The following is an 18894-nucleotide window of genomic DNA, read 5'->3' as shown; positions in this document are numbered from 1 at the left end:
TTTTCAGAGGGGAAAAAAATAGAACATTCTGAGAATTATTTGGATCAAATAATTTATTTTATTGTGATATTGGGAGTGAATACAGATGTTTTATTAAATAAAACAAACTGATGGAAAACAAGCAATAAATGAAGATGACCACCCTGCCCATGATACACAACCTCATGGTCAGATAATCCATAAACACGGCTGCTGGTGTCACTTTATTGCATTCAATGGGAAAGGTTGGTTGCAGGATGGAAGAGACCTACCAGGCCCCTCCTCCTGCTGCCTCCTTGGTGCAAAGGTGAAAGGGTGAGCTTCTCCCTGAGCAACTCATGGCCAGTTACACAGCAAAGCAGCTTTGTGCCCTCAGTGCCTACCCCCTACCTCCAGGATGAGTGTCTCTGTTCCAAAGGCTCTGGCCAGGGACAAAGACTATCTCATCTTAGCATCTTTTTTCCCCAAGATAGTCTCATGTATCCTTGGCTGGCCTCAGACTTGCCTGTAACTGAGGACGACCTTGAATGCCTGATCCTGCTTGCCACTATTGCCCAAGTGCTAGATCTCACCGCCACACTGGGTTCACACTGGGTTCACGTGGTGCTGCGGCCGGAGCCCAGAGCTCTGTACTTGCTAGGCAAGCACTCTACCAACTGAGTTAGCTTCCAGTGCTCAAACCCAGATCAGCTGACCAGGTCTCCCTCTGTAGCCCAGGCTGGCCCTGAACTCTGACTCTGACTCACCTCCTAGCTACCATGCCTAGCAGCTCCTCTGCATTCTGAGGATCTCATGCGCTGATTCATCTATCTTTGGAGGGGACTGGGTGATTGAGTTATGGCTCTGACTCCTCTCTGGGGGTGGAAAGTGAAGATGACAAGGAAGGCCATCTGTCCCCTGGGAGACACATGAGCAGTTTAAGGGGGACAGAAGGGAACAGAATAATAAATCCAACTAGAAAAGGGTTTGAGAAGGAGTAGGAAGTGTGCTGTGCATGTATGTCCAGGGGATGGGGAGGTTCCCACACTCACGATTGCTGTGCTCTTGAAATTATGGAAACTGACCCAGGCAGAGCTATTCCCTTCTGTAGGAAGGAACTTTGGGAGGAACTGGACAGAAAAAGAACCTCACACAGGGAGTGAACCTGCCCTCCCACCTGCCCTTGCAGCCTCCACTGCTCTCCCCCATCTCCAGCAACGGTGAAGGGTTCTGGAAAGCCTCACGCCTGCACCTATGCTGGCCCCCTCTGGGCTCCTGCATCCACAAGTATTCATGGGTAGAGTGAAAGTGGGGTGGGGTGGAAGAAGAGAACGGAGAGTCGTCAATGCAGGAACCTTCTCCATTCTCTGCATAGTCACAAAAGTCCGCTTAGGTCCCACCTCTGTGAGGCACCAGGCTGCTGACCATGCTCCACCTCACCTCCGCCAGATCGTCCATGTGGGCATGCCTGCACCCACATCTGGAGTTTCCTGAAAGCCCTCCATTCCAGGGCCTACCAGGAAGGAAGCACGCCACAAAGAGCCCTATACAGGTACCAGCAAAATCCAGTCACTCAGTTCCCTCCACACAGCAAAGTGCATCCAGGGCAGTTGCTTGAGCCATGTCCACTGTCCAGTCAGGTCTCGAGGATGGCAAACAACCCCTACCCCCAGGTCCTCCTAGTTCATAGAAACAAGATATTTTCAAAGATCAAGGCACTTAGGAGAGTCAACAGTAACACTCTAATGAAGCAAGAGGGCTTATGGGAGGCAAGGAAAACGGACAAGGGGAGAAAGGAGAGCGTATTTCTGGGGCAGGAAAAGCCTATCCACCAAGATGAAGTTATTTGGATGGAAGGAGCCTGCAGCCTGAATTTAGCAAGGAGAAGTAGTGGCCAAATCCAGCTCCCCTAAGCCTCTCAGAACCCGCCACCTTCAACATAAAGCAGCAATCACCGCGGAGCCAGGCCCCCTCTTAGGCAAAGATGTTGGCAATAAAATCCAGGAATCGCTTGGCATACTGTTCTGGATGGACAGTGGAGATCTCTGCTCCTGCCTGTGAGAAGCATGGAGCAACGCGTCAGGTTCCCCTCCCACCTCCCTGCTCGGCTCCCTCAGCCTCTTCCCCTCAGCCTCTCTCCACCCCCCACCCCCACTGCTCTGACCCCAGAGACTTTTTCCAGACAAGAGTCAAGCCCGGAAGGAATGGCTTTGGGGGACTCTCACCCCATGCTTGACGGTTTTGGCTGCATGAGCTGCTTTCTTCTTGGCATCATACTGTGTGAGAATGTCAATGAGGCCCATGAAATACACCTCCTTCTGGGGGGCCCCTGGGGAGAGACTAACAATGAGGAAAGGGCACACACAGTCCCAGTTCCTGTTCCCCTGGAGCCAGTTTCACTGTGAAAAGCTAAGTGGCTCCTCCATCCACCACCCTGGTCTCTGTCCCCCAAGATCCCCATCACCCCCTTATGTTTACAGGTTCTCTCTCACCCTCCGCACTCCGGATGGCATAGACATCGATGAAGGACTCAAACTCTCCAGGGCCCAGGGGCCGGTGGGAGTGGATGTAGCCTCCAATGCCCTCAGGGGAGGTGCCATAGGAGCCCACCAGGGCAGGAGGGCCAGCCAGGTTACAGTCCCCATCCCACTCGGCCTCGTCCTCCCGCATGGGCCCCTCTTCCTCGGGTTCAGAGCCACGGATGATGTCATGGATGCCCAGCAGAAGACTGTAGTCCATTATCTTCAGCTGCACTAGAAACTGAGACCCACGGACACATCAGAAATCCCCATCTCCCACCACTCCAGGCCCCACCCAGGAAAGGGGTGCAGACACTGAGGTCACAGCATGCCAGTGAGCAAGGGCCTGAGTCCTAGCATCTAAGAGGGGCACCCTTTGACCCACCCACCCTCACCCCACCAACCGGCCCAGGGGTTTCTCCTATTTCATCCTCAACCCTGCATTTAGAAAACCAAAACACAAAAACAAAAACAAAACAAAAAAACCCCAAATGCAAGAAGGGCCGCCTGCTTGGGTGGAAGAGGACTTCAAGGCAGAGCACTAGAGGACAAGCTGCACTTCCTCCCCTCACCCCCACACAGGCACCCGGCCCACCCACCTCTACGTCTCGCTTCAGCTTCTCCAGAAACACCTTCTTCTCCTCCTCACCAATGTAGACTTTCTGGTTCTTGTTCAGGAAGTCCATGTCCTTCAGAGTGGGCAGCTCCTTAACCTAGCACAGGAGAGAGAGAGTCTTGGGAGTGTGTCCCTAGCAGAGGGACCCTGCGCCATCAGGGCTCTCTACCTCAGAGGCTTCAAAGACAGCAGCAGTCTGAGCCTACATCACACCCACCGCGGTCTGCTATGGACCACAGTTAATACCCTCCACGCTGACTTTTCTTCCTCCTCCTTCCGTAAAAACAGCAACTTGGACACACGAGCCAGAATGAGGTGTGGGAAAGGAGCATTTTGTTTTTCAAGCCTGGCGTTGCCACCAATCCAAACCTTCAATATGGAGTAACCTAGGCTAGCATCAACACAGCCGCCCCTGCTGCACCCCCAGGTCACTCCCAAGGAGACCCCTTTCACTCCCCCTACCCCTCACAGGAATATTACCTTTTCCTTGTCGCTGGCTTCCCGGGACACTAGAGAGCCCTACGGAGAGAGCAGACTTGGTCAGAAGAAAGGACTACAGGAGCCGCTGGAAGCCGGGATCCTGAGGTGAACAGTCAAATGCGCACCCCGCCTGTCACAGCCCAGCCAAGCCTTCCCCAGTCTCAGGCCACAAGCAGCCTTCCCCTTAGCCCAGGTTATCTCCTCCTCACCTTGAGGTCGTACCCCTTAGCCCAGGTTACCTCCTCCTCACCTTGAGGTCGTACTTCCTATGCACAGGAAGGCGATGGCTGAACATGTTGCGCATCACAAGCATGTAGCTGTCTTCATTTTCTACGCTGACTCTGTACATGCCCAGAAACTGGGGCAGGAGTGTGTTGCCATGACACTTCACTATGTACTGGGGAAGAAAACGAGGAAGGGATAAGAAAGGCAGGGTGGGAGACGCACTGACAGCTGAGGGACAGGAATCCAAGCACTGCCACTGAGAGTCAGGCAAAAGCCTCAAGCACAAAGGTTGTAAAGTCAAGAGCCTGGTCACCCAGTAATGAAACCAACCTCCTGACTTCTTTTTACAATTACCTCTTTTTTTTTTTTAATTTATTTATTTACTATACAATATTTTGCCTGCATATATGCCTGCAGGCCAAAAGAGATCATTAGATCTTATTACAGACAGTTGTGAGCCACCATGTGTTTGCTGAGAATTGAACTCAGGACCTCCAGAAGAGCAGTCAGTGCTCTTAACCTCTGAGCCATCTCGCCTGCCCCTGCAATTATCTCTTAATGTTAAAGTACTGATTCTCATTTCAGCATTTTCATTTCTTTCTTGTTTGAGTCTCACATGGCTGGGGTTGGTCTTGAACTCCTCATCTTCCTGCTCTACTTTCTAAGTGTTGACTTTAAGAATGAGCCATTTTCCCTGGCTACTTTGATAATTTCTCAAGGAACGGAAGCATATTCTTGTTTAGGCTCTGTGTAAATAGTCACAGAAGCAGGGCTAAATTTAAGATTTACTTATCAATGAAATGATTTAATCTAAACCAGTGCTTCTTGGTGGGCTAGGTTCCTGCACTATAAATGTCTACAAGGAGATCTGCAATGAATTTGATTTGTTCTGGCTTTTTTGCTTTGTTTGAGACAAATTTTCACTGTCTTGTCCTGGCTGTCTTGGAACTCACTCTGTAGACCAGGTTGGCCAAGTGTTGGGATTAAAGATGTGTGCTACCACATCCGGCAAAGACTTATGTCTGAAAATCTTTGTGTGTCTGTGTGAATGCCCAGGAGGCCAGGAGAGGATCCCTCGGAACGAGAGTTACAGGCAGCTGTGAGCCACTTGACATGTCTCAAACTCAGGTCCTCAGACGAACAGGAAGTGATCACCACTGAGTCCTCTCTAGCCCATTTTTGTTTTGTTTTCTGAGTTGGAGTCAGATGTCGCCAGGCTGGCCTCAAATAAAGCTTACTATAAACTCTTGGAGCAGAGAGATGGCTCCTTCAGAGAACCTGGGTTCGATTCCCAGTACCCGTATGGTGGCTCACAAGCACGTATGACTCCAGTTCCAGGAAACTGGAAGGTCTTTGCTGACCTCTACAGGCACCAGCATGCATATGGTGCACAGACATACATGCAGGCAAAACAGCCCCCAACAGATACAGCAATAAAATGTTAATAACTGTTAAATTATTAAAAATAAATCAAATAAGCACTTGGTCCTCCTTACTCCATCCTCTAAGTGCTGGCATTAAAGGAACCTGGCTCTCAATTTGAATTCTTTTATCTTCTTTTTGTCACAGGGTCTCAGGTAGGCCAGGCTGCTTTTAAACTCACTATGTAGCCAATGGTGACCTTGAGCTTCTGAACCTCGGCCTCCCTGCCCTGAGTGTGGGATTGCAGGCACGTGGCGCCATGCTTGTCCTGCCCTGGGTGTGGGATTGCAGTCACGTGGTGCCATGCTTGTCTCTATGTTGCTGGTTTTCATGCACATAGGCAAACACTCTACCAGGTAAGCTACATTCCCTGCCCACAGTCTGAATTCCTCATCTGGGTATGATGATGCATGTCTGTAATTCCAGCACTGGGGGGTTAGGGGCCAATGAGGAGAGGCGTAAGTTCAAGGTCATCCTGAGACCCTTTCTTGGGCTGGGGATATGGCCCAGCTGGCAATCCCAGGAGGCAGAAGTCGTGGGATCTGAGGTCCAATGTTGTCTTCAGCTACACAGTGAGTCCAAAGCCATCCAGGGCTACATGAGACATCCCCCATCTCAAACAAAACCTCTCTCTGCCTACTTTTCTCGAAAGATAACCTTAGAAAAGTAGTCAACAAAGAGCTAGAGAGATGGCTCAGTGGTTAAGAGCACTGGCTGTTCTTCCAGAGGACGCAGGTTCTATTCCCAGCACCAACCCAGCATTTACAAGTATCTGTTATCTTCTGGCCTTCAAGAGAACCAGGCACAGAAGTGGTACATGTCTGTATGCAGGCAAAACACCCACATACATTTTTTAATTAAAAATTTTTTAAGGTTTTCCAAGACAGGGTTTCTGTGTAGCCTTGGCTATCCTGGAACTCACTCTGTAGACCAGGCTGTCCTCGAAATCACAGAGGTCCACCTGCCTTGGCCTCCTGAGTGCTGAGATTAAAGGTATGGCCACCACACCCTGCTTAAAACTTTTATTTTTAAGAAAGATTTTGTTTCTATTTATTTGCGGATGTCTCCACAGTCTTCCTTAGTGATTCTAAGTGGCAACAAATGGTTCTAGTGAGCACTTACTGACGTACAATTTCTTGTTTTTGTTTTTAAATTTTATGTGCATTGGTGTTTTGTCTGCATGTATGTCTGTGTGAGAGTGTCAGATCTTGGAGTTACAGCCATATGGGTGCTTGGATTTGAACCTGGGTCCTTTGGAAGAGCAGTCAGTGCTTTTAACTGCTGAGCCATCTCTCCAGCCCAACATACAATTTCTAAAATGGCTCTCCGAGTCTATTCTTTCCTGAATTCTCTGCCCACAAACACCCCAGCCATCGCATGCACCGATGAAGCAATGTCCAATTCTGCACACTCTTCCTCTAGAAACCGGCTCCTTTGCCTTCACTACCAGAGTCCTCCCGGGCTGCATGGCCACCTCACACTGCTCATCCAGACGCCCCTCATTCTCACCACACTATTAAAATTAACTCAGGCCTCTGTCCTCACGTGCACCCTCTCCCACCCATTCTCTATTCGCTGTCAGCTGGTTGTCCCTAGACTTTTTTGTCTTCTTTTGCTTATGGTGGCCATGAAGAGCTTAAGGTCTCACACATGCTAGGTGTGAGATGCACGTCCTGACCTTCTTTCTAAATAGTATGCTAGGGTTCTTGAAACTATCTTCAGGATAAAGCTAGGGTTTCCTGCAGCCTATAGGTCCTTTCATTATCTGGCTCTGCCTTAGTTTCCCTAGCACCACACACACAGCTACGCTAGGACTTCTGCCATTTCCTAGTACCAAACACCTTCATGGTTCCTTGCTTTTAAAAATCACTACTTTTGGGCTGGAGATGGCTCAGAGGTTAAGAGCACTGACCGCTCTTCCAGAGGTCCTGAGTTCAATTCCCAGCAACCACATGGTGGCTCACAGCCATCTGTAATGTAATGCAGGCCCTCTTCTGGCCTGCAGGTGTGCATTCAGGCAGAACACTGTATACATAATAAATAAATCTAAAAAAAAACCCAACCAAACAAAACCCCACTATTTCCCTTTGCCTACAACTCTCTCTGCGCCGTGCCCAATGATTACCCTCTACTTCCACGACTCGAAACTAGCTCCAGCGCCGACACTGTCTCTGCAGCTACAAGCGCTTGTCTCCAAGCCTGCCAGCTTAAGCTCACTCACCAGAGCCTCAGATGATGAAAGAGAAACTCGACTCCCTGAGCTACACCCCATCTCCATGAGCACAGGCGCATGCATCCACCCCCCTACCATAAGCAAACACATGTAACTACACACACATACACATTGGCTTTTCGAGACAAGGTTCCTCTGTGTAGCCTTGGCTGTCCTGGAACTTACTGTGTAGACCAGTTATCCACCTGCCTCTGCCTCTCGAGTGTTGGGATTACAGGCATGTACCACCGCGCCCAGCTTAAAATAAAAATTTTAATTAAAAAAAAAATCAGGGTCTAGAGCACTGGCTTCTCTTGGGAGGGCATGGGTTGATCCCCAGCACATATAAGGCAGATCACAACCATCTCTAACTACAGTTCCAGGGAATCCGATGCTTCTTCAGGCCTCTGAAGGCACCAGGCACACATACGGTGCACCGACAAATATGCAGGCAAAACACCAATAAACATGAGTAATAATAAGTTTTAAAATAACATCAATTTCTAGATGGTTCAGTGGGTATAAACATTTGCCACCAAGGGTGACAGCCTGAGTTTGATCCCTGGTACCCACATAGTGAAAGGATGACCAATTTCAGAAAGATGTTCTCTGACGGCCATGCTCATGCACACAGAATAAACAGAGAGGCCGTGGCTTTAGATGAGGGGCGCCAATGGGAAGAGACATGCCACAGCCCCCTGTTAAGCCAAACATGAGCAGGCATGCAGAGGCCTTTTTTTTTTTTCTGTTCCTGCAACTTTTGTTTGTTTGTTTGTTTGTTTTGTTTTGCCACAGAATTTTTGTAGCCTTGGCTGCCCTAAACTTGCTTTGTAGACCAGGCTAACCTTGAACTCACAGAAAACCTCCTGCCTCTTCAGGTGTGTGCCACTGCGCCTGGCTATATCTTTAAGTTTTCAAAAAGAAGATATACAGTGCTCTGGGGAGACACAGCTTATGGAAACAGAACAGGAGGCCTGTGTGTGCGCTGGCACTGAACTGCGCATGACAGGGCGGAGAGAAGGAGAGCTGCGGGGCCAGACCTGGTGGTAGTTGGAGAGGTTGCTATGCATGTCAGCAATGTCTTCGCTGGACACTTCTTTGATGACTAGAGTTCGATCATAGGAGATAAGGAAGCGACCATCACTGCCTTCACTTTCACTTGGGGGGCTTCGAGTAAGGGACACCTGGAGGCAAAGAACAGGCTAGGAGAGCTTTTCCTTGCTGTCTTATATAGAGATACGAGGTTAATGGCCAATCGACTGCAATACAGACAGTTGGGATGGTTCAGTGAGAACAGTGCCCCCAAGCCTGAAGACCAGAATTAAATCTCTGGGACCCACGTGGTAGAAGAAAAGAACCAATTCCAGAAAGGTTTCCTGTGACTCCCACACATGCAATATCCACTAAGCCATCAACACCCACAGCAAATAAATAAAATATAATAAACAGGGGGGGGAGGGGGGAGAGGATATTTAACAGGGGTTCCTAATTTAATATGATTACCACACATGACTGAATGAAAGGGAATGTAAACTTTTTTTTGGTTAACTCTTAATGTACGTATAGCTTGATTAATTTCATTACATTTTCAAAGATGCCCATTTTCAAATCCCCACGGCCGCCCACGCCCACCCACGCCCACGCCCGGCATTAACCAAGGCTCTCAGTTCTCTAAACATAATTGTCTGACAGACTTTCTAGTTGAACTACCCGCACCCCACAATAGACTCTCACCAAGTAATCCTGATCATCGATGCCAAATCGATCACGGAGATTCCTGAAGACCTGGGGACAATATTCCTTAAACTTGAAATGACTGGGAAGATTTTCTCTGAAATACAGTTTTTCAAGAAAACAGTATCACTTTAGGAAGCAGATCTGTTATAAAATAGTCTTGCATGACTTTCTGGTCTAATTCTCACAAACCCTGTGAAGTACTCACTTACTGCCTTTATTTGGGTGCAGTGTGTGCTCAAATCTGGAGGCCACAGGAGGACGCCTAGTGTCTTCCTTTACTGCCCCTACCTCATTGCTTTTGAGACTAAATCCAAAGCCCACTGTTTCTGCTGAGCTGACTGGCCAGCAAGTTCCCAGAATCCACTGCCTCTGCCTGCTCCAGAGCTGGAATTACAGACACACACAACCATGCCTAGCTTTATATGTCTACTGGAGATGAAGTCTCAACGCTTGCTGTACAAATGTTCTTCAATACTGAGCCATCTCTTCAGCCCCAACTTTATTTGTTGTTGTTTGAGGTTTTTGAGACAGGGTCTTATTCAGCCCCGGGTTAGCATCGAAATGTTATGCAACAGAGTTGGCCTTGAATCCTGATGCTCCTGCCTCAACTCTTTTTATCACCTTAAAAAGTATAGTTAGCCAGGCGGTGGTGGCGCACGCCCTTAATCCCAGCACTTGGGAGGCAGAGGCAGGTAGATCCCTGTGAGTTCGAGGCCAGCCTGGTCTACAAAGTGAGTCCAGGACAGCCAAGGCTACACAGAGAAACCCTGTCTCGAAAAACCAAAATAAATAAATAAATAAATAAATAAATAAGTATGCTGTTACCATTTTATAGAAAGGGCAACAGTCTCAGAGTGAGCAAGCGACCTGCCTAAGTCACCTGACTGGTAAATGATGTAAGTAAAGCAGGGGCTTACTCCACGCCCAAGCAATAGCATTTCTTTCTTTCTTTTTTAAAGACTTATTTATTATTTATACAGTATTCTGCGCATATGTGTGCCTGCCCACCACTACAAGAAGGCACCAGATCTCATTACAGATGGTTGTAAACTACCATGTGGTTGCTAGGAATTGAACTCAGAGCCTTTGGAAGAGCTCTTAACCCCTGAGCCATCTCTCCAGCCCACAATAGCATTTCTTAAATCTCAAGCCCAGCAGAAATATTCCTAAGGCTGCCAGGTGGTGGTGGCACACTCCTTTAACTCCAGGACTGGAAGGCAGATCTCTGAGTTCGAGGCCAGCCTGGTCTACAGAGTAAGTTCTAGGGCAGCCAGAGATACACAATAAAGAACCAACCAAACAAGTATAAAAATTAACAGTATTTACTGATATTTTTACTAAAGGAGGACTAGAGGTTCAATTACTTTTGTCACAGAATCCCTATCAAAAGCTAATGACAGGGCAGAAGAGATGGCTCAGAGGTTAAGAGCACTGGCTGCTCTTCCAAAGGTCCTTAGTTCAATTCCCAGCAACCACATGATGACTCATAACCATCTATAATGAAATCTGGTGCCCTCTTCTGGTGTGCAGGAGTATATGCAAGCAGAACACTGTATACATAATAAATAATACATCTTAAAAAAAAAAAGCTAATGACAAAGATTTTAAATGTATTTATTGAACAGACTAGAAGAAAAATAGCAGGCATATAATATAAGAATATAATAACTTTAGAAATATTTAAAATTTTAGTTAATTTATTTATTGTTTATTTTTGAGACATGGTCTCTTTATGTAGTTCTGGCTGCCCTGTAGTTAGATATGTAGACCAGGCTGGCCTGGAACTCAGAATAGACATCCACCTGCCTCTGCCTCCCAAGTGCTGGGATTAAAGGTATGTGCCACCACATCCTGCTATTTATTATGTGTGTGTATGGGGCAGGTATGTGTTTGTATGTTGTGTGTGTTATGTCTATGTGTTGTGCCAGTGTGTATTGTGTATGTGTATGTTGTGTGTGTATTGTGTATGTGTGTTTGTCTGTATCTGTGTGTTTGGGGGGGGTTGTATGTGTATTGTGTTCAGTGTATAGTGTGTGTATGTTTGTGTCTATGTGTATTTGTGGGAAGGGTTGTATGTATGTTGTGTGTATCTTATTGTATGTGTGTGCTGTGTCTGTGTGTGTGTTTGTGTATGCCAAGGCATATGCATGGAGGTCAGAAGACATGTTGCAGGAACTGGTTCTCCCCCAGCCATGTGCGTCCTAGAGACTGAATTCAGGCTGTCAGGCTTGAAAGCAAGAGCCACTCCCTACTGAGCCACCTTGCTGGCCCTTAGATGGTTTTTTGTTTGTTTTTTCACAAAACTTATTTTTTGCATCAGAATGGATGTTAGGCCATAAACTTGTAAATTGACTTCTATACCTAAAACTTTCAACTCATTTAATATTTTAAGACTATTTGCTGTTCTCTTTCATTTTTGAGAAAGAGTCTCACTGTGCAGCCCTGGCTGGACTAACAGAGATGTGCCTGCCTCTTTCTCCTGAGTGCTGACATCAAAGGCCACCATGCCTGGCCCTGTTTCGTTTTCTTTCTTTAAACCCTTAGTTTGTGTGCATGTGGGTAGGTGTGTACTACAAGGCTCATCTGGAGGTCAGAGGTCATGCTGTGGGCATCAGTTTTCCCCTACCATGTGGGTTCCAGGCATTGTGGGCCTTCTCCTCAGGCTTGGCAGTGATCTCCCTACCCACTGAGCCACCTCACTGGTCGCCTGCTGTTCTTTTTTCTAGATTTCTGAGGGAAGAGTGAAGAGCACTCACCGGTGGAACAGATGATTGTTGACCTTGATCTTGGAGCTAGCCTTGAAGTCATCTGGCAGCAGCATGACAGGGGGCGGGACCTGGCTGAGCTCATTGATCTGGTGAGCCAAAGACAAGGGGGGCAGACTGGAGTCAAGAAAGAGCAACACAGGCCCCCCCCCTCAACAAGACCGACTGCACAAACTGCACAAAGTGAGAGAGGTGTCCTACCCCATCTGCTGCCCAAGAACTGCTGTCAGCCACCCTCACGCGGCTCCTCACGCTCCCGCCCCCCACGGAACTTCATGCTCCCAACAGCCACTTTATATTTGGCAAGCCTTGCAAGCAACTTGGGACTATTTTTAAAGCTGTGAGAAATTCTAGAAAAATAAAATAAAATTAAAATTAAAAGAAAGAAAGGAAAAAACCCAAGACAGTCACACACGTGCTTTGTTAGGGGAAAGAGAAGGTGCTTTAAAAGTGCGGAGAGTCAGTGGGGCTCTGAGGGGCTCAACAGCAGCAGAGAATGAAATGTCTCTACACTGAGTAACTGCTTACAAAGAGGACACCCCAGATCACTGACCCAGTTCTCTGCAATAGGTGCCACCTGCCGAGGCAAAAAAAATCAAGGGAGAATGGCTCTTCTCTGAGAAAGCAAACACTGCTGCAGTTCATACACTCATCACTCATGTCTGCTCCCTCAGTGCGGCTCCATCAACAGGAAGGAAGCAGGCAGCATAGGCTCCCTTCTGTCCTTGCAGCCCACTAATTCAGGGCAGAATCCTGCCCGTTCTTTCTCCTTGGTGTTACTACAGGTTCCTGCCCCCCTCCTCCAATAGTGCATCTGCCACAGGACTCTAATCCCCAGCTTATATTAAGTCCTTCCCCCCTGGGTCCCAGCTCTTCAAGGACAAGCACCTTTCAGATGTAGCCCGCCCGGCACACAGGGGCCCCCGAACTGGTTATTACATGAATAGATGAATGTCTTGCCTGTCCTTATTTGATCGTTTGACAAAGGTTACAGACTGCAGTCTAACCTGAATCCCACATGCAACAGCTCCTGTCCTCAGAAAAAAGAGGACAGAATATATTCCTCCAGAAAAAAAAAAAAAGAAAAAAGAAAAAAAGGCCACTGAGATTCCCAGCCTGAAATTCAGCAATAGCGCTTCCTGCCCACTCCTCACCACCTGCTCAGCAGGCTGAATCATGGCTAAGACATATGCTCCCGTAATTTCTCTGTTCTACACACTTGAGGCACATGGGTGCTGGCCTGGAAAGCTAAAGTATTTTTTACCCTACAGAGCGCGAGGCAGGTCTTACAGGTAATTCCTCCAGTTCTTACCGAAGGAACCCCTCCCCTGTACGTGTTCCCCAGGGACGGGGTAGGTCACCAGAAGGTAGGAGCAGTCTAGCCCACATCAAGCACCTTAACTGGAATACTCACTAAAGATACTGTTACCACTGAGGGAATCTCATCCCACTGGTGATGTTCCAACCACGAAGTAAAGCTGCGACCTTCCCTTGCCCCCTTACACCTCCCCAACTCCATCACCCCCATAACTCAAATGAGTTGATAACCAAAAGATCTCCCTTCATGCTTAAGGCCACTGCATCCCTCCTACTCCGGATCTGAGGAAGGAGAAAACCAGCTCTGCCTCAGTAGCTTCGCCTCCACCAAGATGCCCTCAGGAAAGGAGGTACACTTTGGACCCATGGCGTCAGCTGCACCCTTCCAAGCCCTTTCCTGCCTCTAAAAGTTCACCAATAGCATCCCTGGGACCACAACAACTCCTCACCCTCTACACCAAATACCATCGCTCCAGCCAACAGGGAGGCACAGCTAAGACTAAAGGCAAGTGTTAGCTACTTGAGAGAGTGCATACCCCACGGTCAGTTGGGTAGCTTCTCTCTGTAATGCCGTGTCTCTGCAAAGGGCAAGCGGGGTTAAAAGACCCAAAAAGGCTAGCGCTCTCCCGGGACAAAGCTAAGACTCCAAAGTCAAGGACTGGGGCTAGAAAACAAGGTGGAGAGGAAATCAAACTACTTCCTTCGCCAGGCATTAGCACCCCGACACGCTTCACGCACTCTCGCACCCAGACCTCACCAGTAACCCTTTAGAGCCACTCCCCCCTTAATGTCCCTCAGGCTGGAGCCTGATCCTGGCCAGAGTCTGTAGCCTGGGGCTGGACCCGGCAGGAAGGAGTCAAGGCACAGAGGTGGATTTCAGGTGGAGAAGATGGAACTCTGGGAGAGGGTGACGAGCCTACGGCCGGACGCCAGCCCGAGGGGCACCCGGGAATGGCGCGCCGGGAGCCAGGCCGGGCGTGGGGTGGGGGTGGGCGAAGAGGTGGCAGCGCGAGGAGCTTCGGACGCGGGGCCCGGAAGACCCTGAGGGCGAGGGGCCGGGGCCGGGGCCGGGGCCGGGGCCGGGGCCGGGGTGCGGGGCCCGGTCTCACCGAGTGGGCGACGCCCCACAGGAACACGCCCACCAGCGGGTCGGCGGCCCGGAACACCTTCACTTTCTGCTGCACGAAATGCTTCTTCTTGGTTTTGGAGGCGAAGCCGAATCCCGGGCCGGGGCCTCCAGCTGCCGCGGGTGCGGTGGCGGCAGGGACGGAGGAGGACGCCATAGTCTCCCGCGCACCCGAGCGAGTGGAAGCGGGATGCCGGCCGCGACTCGGAAGCCCGACCCGGAAGCGGTGCTCACCTGCGCCGCCGTCACGTGACCGGAGGCCCGCCCGCCCGCGGGCGCGCGAACGGGGAGGGGCGGGGCCGGAGAGTGGCTCCGCCCCCCTCGGCCCTCAGCGCGGTGGTCACCTGGCGCGGGTGGCGCTCGCCGCGGTGCGGGCTTGGTGCTACGCAGGGCGGCGCTTCTTCCCCCTTTCCGGTTCTTTCCAGTGTCCGGTGAGTGAGCTCTGAGCCACACACGGCCGCCGAGGCTCTCTCTTTGGAGACCGGGTCTCCTTGCCTAGTCCAAGTTGGCTTCAAACTTGCCATGCCCCTGCCTCATCTTCATACCGAGTTGTGGGTATTACGGAGGTGTGTGTTGGCCCTCCATCAAGTTGAGATTGGGAAGGAATGGACATGGCAAATTTAGTGTGTATTTTTTAATTATTCTGTGTTGTGCATATAGGTGTTTGGTCAGTCGCCAGAGGAGAGCATCAGATCCCCGGAACTGAAGTTGTGGATGGTTGTGAGCCACCATGTGGGTGCTGGGAATCGAACCTGCTCCTCTGGAAGAGCAGCCAGTGCTCTTAACCCTTAAGTCATCTCTTGATCTCTTGGAATTTTTACTCATGGCCACAAGTTTCTTTTGAAGTCGTTCATTAATTCATCTGTTTAACAAATATTTATTGAATTAACCTGAACACACTGACGTCCTTCAGGCTGGTTCTCCTCTGGTTGAAGCAAAGAAAAATCCCCACCCTAGAGGAATTAAAAGTCTAAAGACACTGACGGAGCCAAGGAGAAGGTTGCTGTACTAAGAGATAAGGACGCACACGCTATAGCAATGTGCTGGGTAGTGCTAGTCACAAAGAAAGGAACGCTGATTGGTTAGGGTTCCTTCCAAGAGGATCCAAGGCTATTATTAGGCATAGCATGCTAAATCCAGCTGGGCATCGTGCTGCAAGCCCTTAATCCCAGCACTCTGGGAGGCAGAAGCAAGCAGATGTCTCAGTTCCAGGACAGCCAGGGCTACACAGAGAAACCCTGTCTCAAAAAACCAAAATAAGTAGAAAGAAAGGTAAGTTCAGAGCTAGATGTTAAAAGGCTTCCCAGACGGACAACAGCGCACAAAGATGAAGACCAAAAGGAGCCTAGCTTGTGTTGTTAGTAAAGCGACTCCGTGGGCAGACGCAGACATAAGGTTAGAGATGGGAAGTGGGCACAGGAGAGCTTTTGTGTTTTACACTGCTGGTGTGTTTGTTCAGACATTCCCATGGGTGACAAACGTTTCAGAGATTTGTGAACTAAAGCAGTGAGGAGGAGACGGCATCTACAGATACACAGTTTGGGGCTGGAAGTGTCCTTTGGTGGTACAGTGTCTGCCTAGCATGTGCTATGGTGTGGGTGCCGCATTGAATAAACAAACACATGAATAAATAAATACTGCTCAAGGCCAATTTGGAAAATTCACCGAGGATGTGAGATTTGAAGGAAAGAAGGCTGTTGAGAGCGGAGGCTGTGTGGCTACACTGAGAGATTGTGGTGGCTGGAGCCTGGGGAAGGACCGCAGCTGGACACAGGGGCCTGCCATTTAGCAGAGTAATCTGGGCTAGAATCTGGTCACGAGTGACATTTCTCAGAACAAGCAAAGGGCCAAGAGCAGGACCCTGGGACAGACAGAGCATCATTTAAGAGGCCTATGTAGAGGTGTGGTGGTGCATGCCTTTAATCCCTCGGGAGGCAGAGGCAGAGGCAAGTGGATCTCTGTGAGTTGGAGGCCAGCCTCCTCTACAGATCAAGTTCCAGGACAACCAAGGCTACACAGAGAAACTGTCTCAAAACAAAACAAAACAAAAGAACAAAACAACAACAACAACAAAAAGAGGGCTGGAGAGATGGCTTGGCAGTTAAGAGACTAATGGCTCTTCCAGAGGACTTGGGTTCAGTTCCTATCGTCCACACAGTGGCTCACAACCACTTGTAACTCCAGTTGCCAAGGAGCCTGCCTCCTTATCCTGCACAACTTAGTCCTGGAAACCCGCCTGGGATGCTGTGGGAATGAAGAAATGACAGACATTGAGGAAACTATAGACACCCGCTGGGGTCAGGTGCGCTGCGCACTTTGTGATGCATGGTAACGCAAACATTTATTATGTGCAGCAGAAAGAGCACATAGCTCACTAGAGTGAGCTAGTTCCAGGAGGAGGGGCTGCAGCTGCTGGTTTTTGCACACATTGGTCAATAATTTATAAATAATTTATAAACTTAGACCAAAGGAAGGCTTTGTCCTGCTTTTGAGCCTCACCCAGGCAAGTTTTTTGCCATTTCCAGGAGCCCAAGGCATTGGAGTCCTGGAATGACAGGGTTGTACCCATGTCAACAACACACATCCACTCAGGACTTCACCTGCTCGCTCCCCACAGGATCTGATGCTTCCCTCTGGTCTCCTCAGGCACCAGGCATACATGTGACACGCATAACAGACAAAATAAACAACTGTTTTTTCAGGAGGGTTGATATGCCCCCTTTGCCTGTAAATAACTATTTGGGTTTTCTACCCGACTTCAGACTGTTCCATTCCTGAATAAAAGATGCAGAGACTTTTTTTAGATTTATAATAAGCTTTTTTAAAAAAAGATTTATTTATTTATTATTATGTATACAGTGCTCTGCCTGCATGTACACCTGCAGGCCAGAAGAAGGCACCAGATCTCATTATAGATGGTTGTGAGCCACCATATGGTTGCTGGGAATTGAACTCAGGACCCCTGGAAGAGTAGCCGGCGCTCTTGACCTCTGAGCCATCTCTCCAGCCAGATTTATAATAAGCTTTAAGGCACCATAACTGGGCAGGTATCAACCCTCTAAGCTAGTTTGCTATTTCCCAGCTACAAACCCCAAGTTACTTGCCATAATTGTTCCTGCCTGGGCTGCTTCTGTTCCATCAGCTCAGCCCTCATGGTCCACATTGCCCTGTTGGCGTACTTTTAACCAACTGTTTTTATTTTGGGTTCCTTTTATCTCTTCCTTTTCCACCCCAATCCCTCCCACCATCCCAACACCTGGTAGGGAAGACAGATTAGTGGGGAGAGGGGTGGTGGTTTTCCTTAGCTGCTTCCTGCTGTTTAGGGTTGTGGGGTTCCTTGGGGCAAGTCCAATCTTTGTTTTAGGGATATCTCTGACTTCTCGTCAAACTGCATCAACAGCAACCAGGAGCAGCAGGGGGAAGCACCAGCAAGCAGCCTTCTTCCTCTGATCCCTGAGATGCTCTCTGGGGCTGACTTTTATCCCCACTGACAAAGACCACGCCCGCACATGAAGTAGTCCACAGCTGGCAAACATCACGTGTCCTCTCAGGAGGCAGTTATCAGCTGTGGACAAACTGGAGCAGCCCCCAAATCCCACACCTGGGATCAAAACAAAAGCATGTTTACATATAATCCAAAACTTCCATATTTTCCAGTTTCTGTTTTTAAACGTTACTTGAAGCAGGCTGGGGCTGCTCCTTTGGCAGCACAGTTAGTTCAGGATTAACCTTAGTACGTGAAGCGGGATCTTTCTCTTTAACACTTGCACCCCATACAGCCTTCTGCTCCTTCTGGCTTCCCAGCCCACCCAGAGGCTGTGGGAACTGAACACTGAAAGTGCTTGGAGTAGGGCAAGGGAACTGTGGGAAACGCTGGCTCTGTGTTACCGGGTATGTTCCCTTTACCAACTGTGCTTTTTGCTTTCCAAGCAATTCAACCTGTACCTGCAACCTGTGGGGTTAGTGTAAGAGATTTATCTGAGGCCAGATCCAAAGCCACGCTTCCTTCAGTAGCATGCATTAAGTCATCAAAAGAAAGATGGCTGGGATTGTTTGCTATGGGGGCTCGAGCTAACAGGCCCTTCCTTTGGTTCCTCAATAGCAAGAGATTACCTCGTATGTCTCAGATTGGCAATCCCTAGACCAATATTTTCCCTTCCCACAGCAGGTAGAATACTCTAGAAATCTTGGCATACCATTGTTCCCTTGTTCTCTTCCACAAATACTGTTTTCTCCAGAAATAATGTGCCTGTTATTTTGAGGTCTGGAGCTTTTAACTTGATAATTTCTTTGTAAATGACCAAATTTACCACAATTAAAGCATTGGTGTGTTGATATCTGAGACTTCTAGTTCTGGCTTGTCTTTTGATATTGGCTCGATACTGCTGAGAGCCAATAGTAGCTGTCTCTCTTATCCCTTCATCTAATGGTCTTCTTGTGCTTTTAATGGTCTAATTGCTCTCTTACATTCAGTATTTGCATTTTTATATGCCATGATCAGTGTCAATGTCTATTGG

At 48.8% G+C, this 18894-nt stretch overlaps 1 protein-coding gene across 2 annotated transcripts; it reads right to left on the bottom strand.

Annotated features, from left to right (window-relative positions):
* Nucleotides 1-35: 35 nt before the first annotated feature.
* Nucleotides 36-14638, bottom strand: PIP4K2C (phosphatidylinositol-5-phosphate 4-kinase type 2 gamma). Of its 2 annotated transcripts, none has more exons than XM_084758060.1 (10): nucleotides 14361-14638; nucleotides 11926-12023; nucleotides 9167-9263; nucleotides 8473-8616; nucleotides 3824-3970; nucleotides 3574-3612; nucleotides 3077-3190; nucleotides 2451-2718; nucleotides 2184-2287; nucleotides 36-2013 (listed from the first exon to the last, which is right to left on the bottom strand). In XM_084758060.1, exons 1-10 carry the CDS (start codon nucleotides 14532-14534, stop codon nucleotides 1933-1935), a joined length of 1266 nt encoding a protein of 421 aa, XP_084614186.1. In that variant the 5' UTR covers nucleotides 14535-14638; the 3' UTR covers nucleotides 36-1932. The 2 variants fall into 2 exon arrangements, with proteins under 2 accessions (XP_084614186.1, XP_084614187.1); XM_084758061.1 differs by having other exon boundaries at nucleotides 1941-2013; nucleotides 2184-2234.
* Nucleotides 14639-18894: the final 4256 nt, after the last annotated feature.

This window comes from Acomys minous (assembly GCF_964271855.1).
Source record: "Acomys minous genome assembly, chromosome: 15".
Taxonomy (NCBI): Eukaryota; Metazoa; Chordata; class Mammalia; order Rodentia; family Muridae; genus Acomys; species Acomys minous.
The sequence above is the reverse complement of the archived record's forward strand: the minus strand, read 5'-3'. Positions and strand labels throughout refer to the sequence as shown.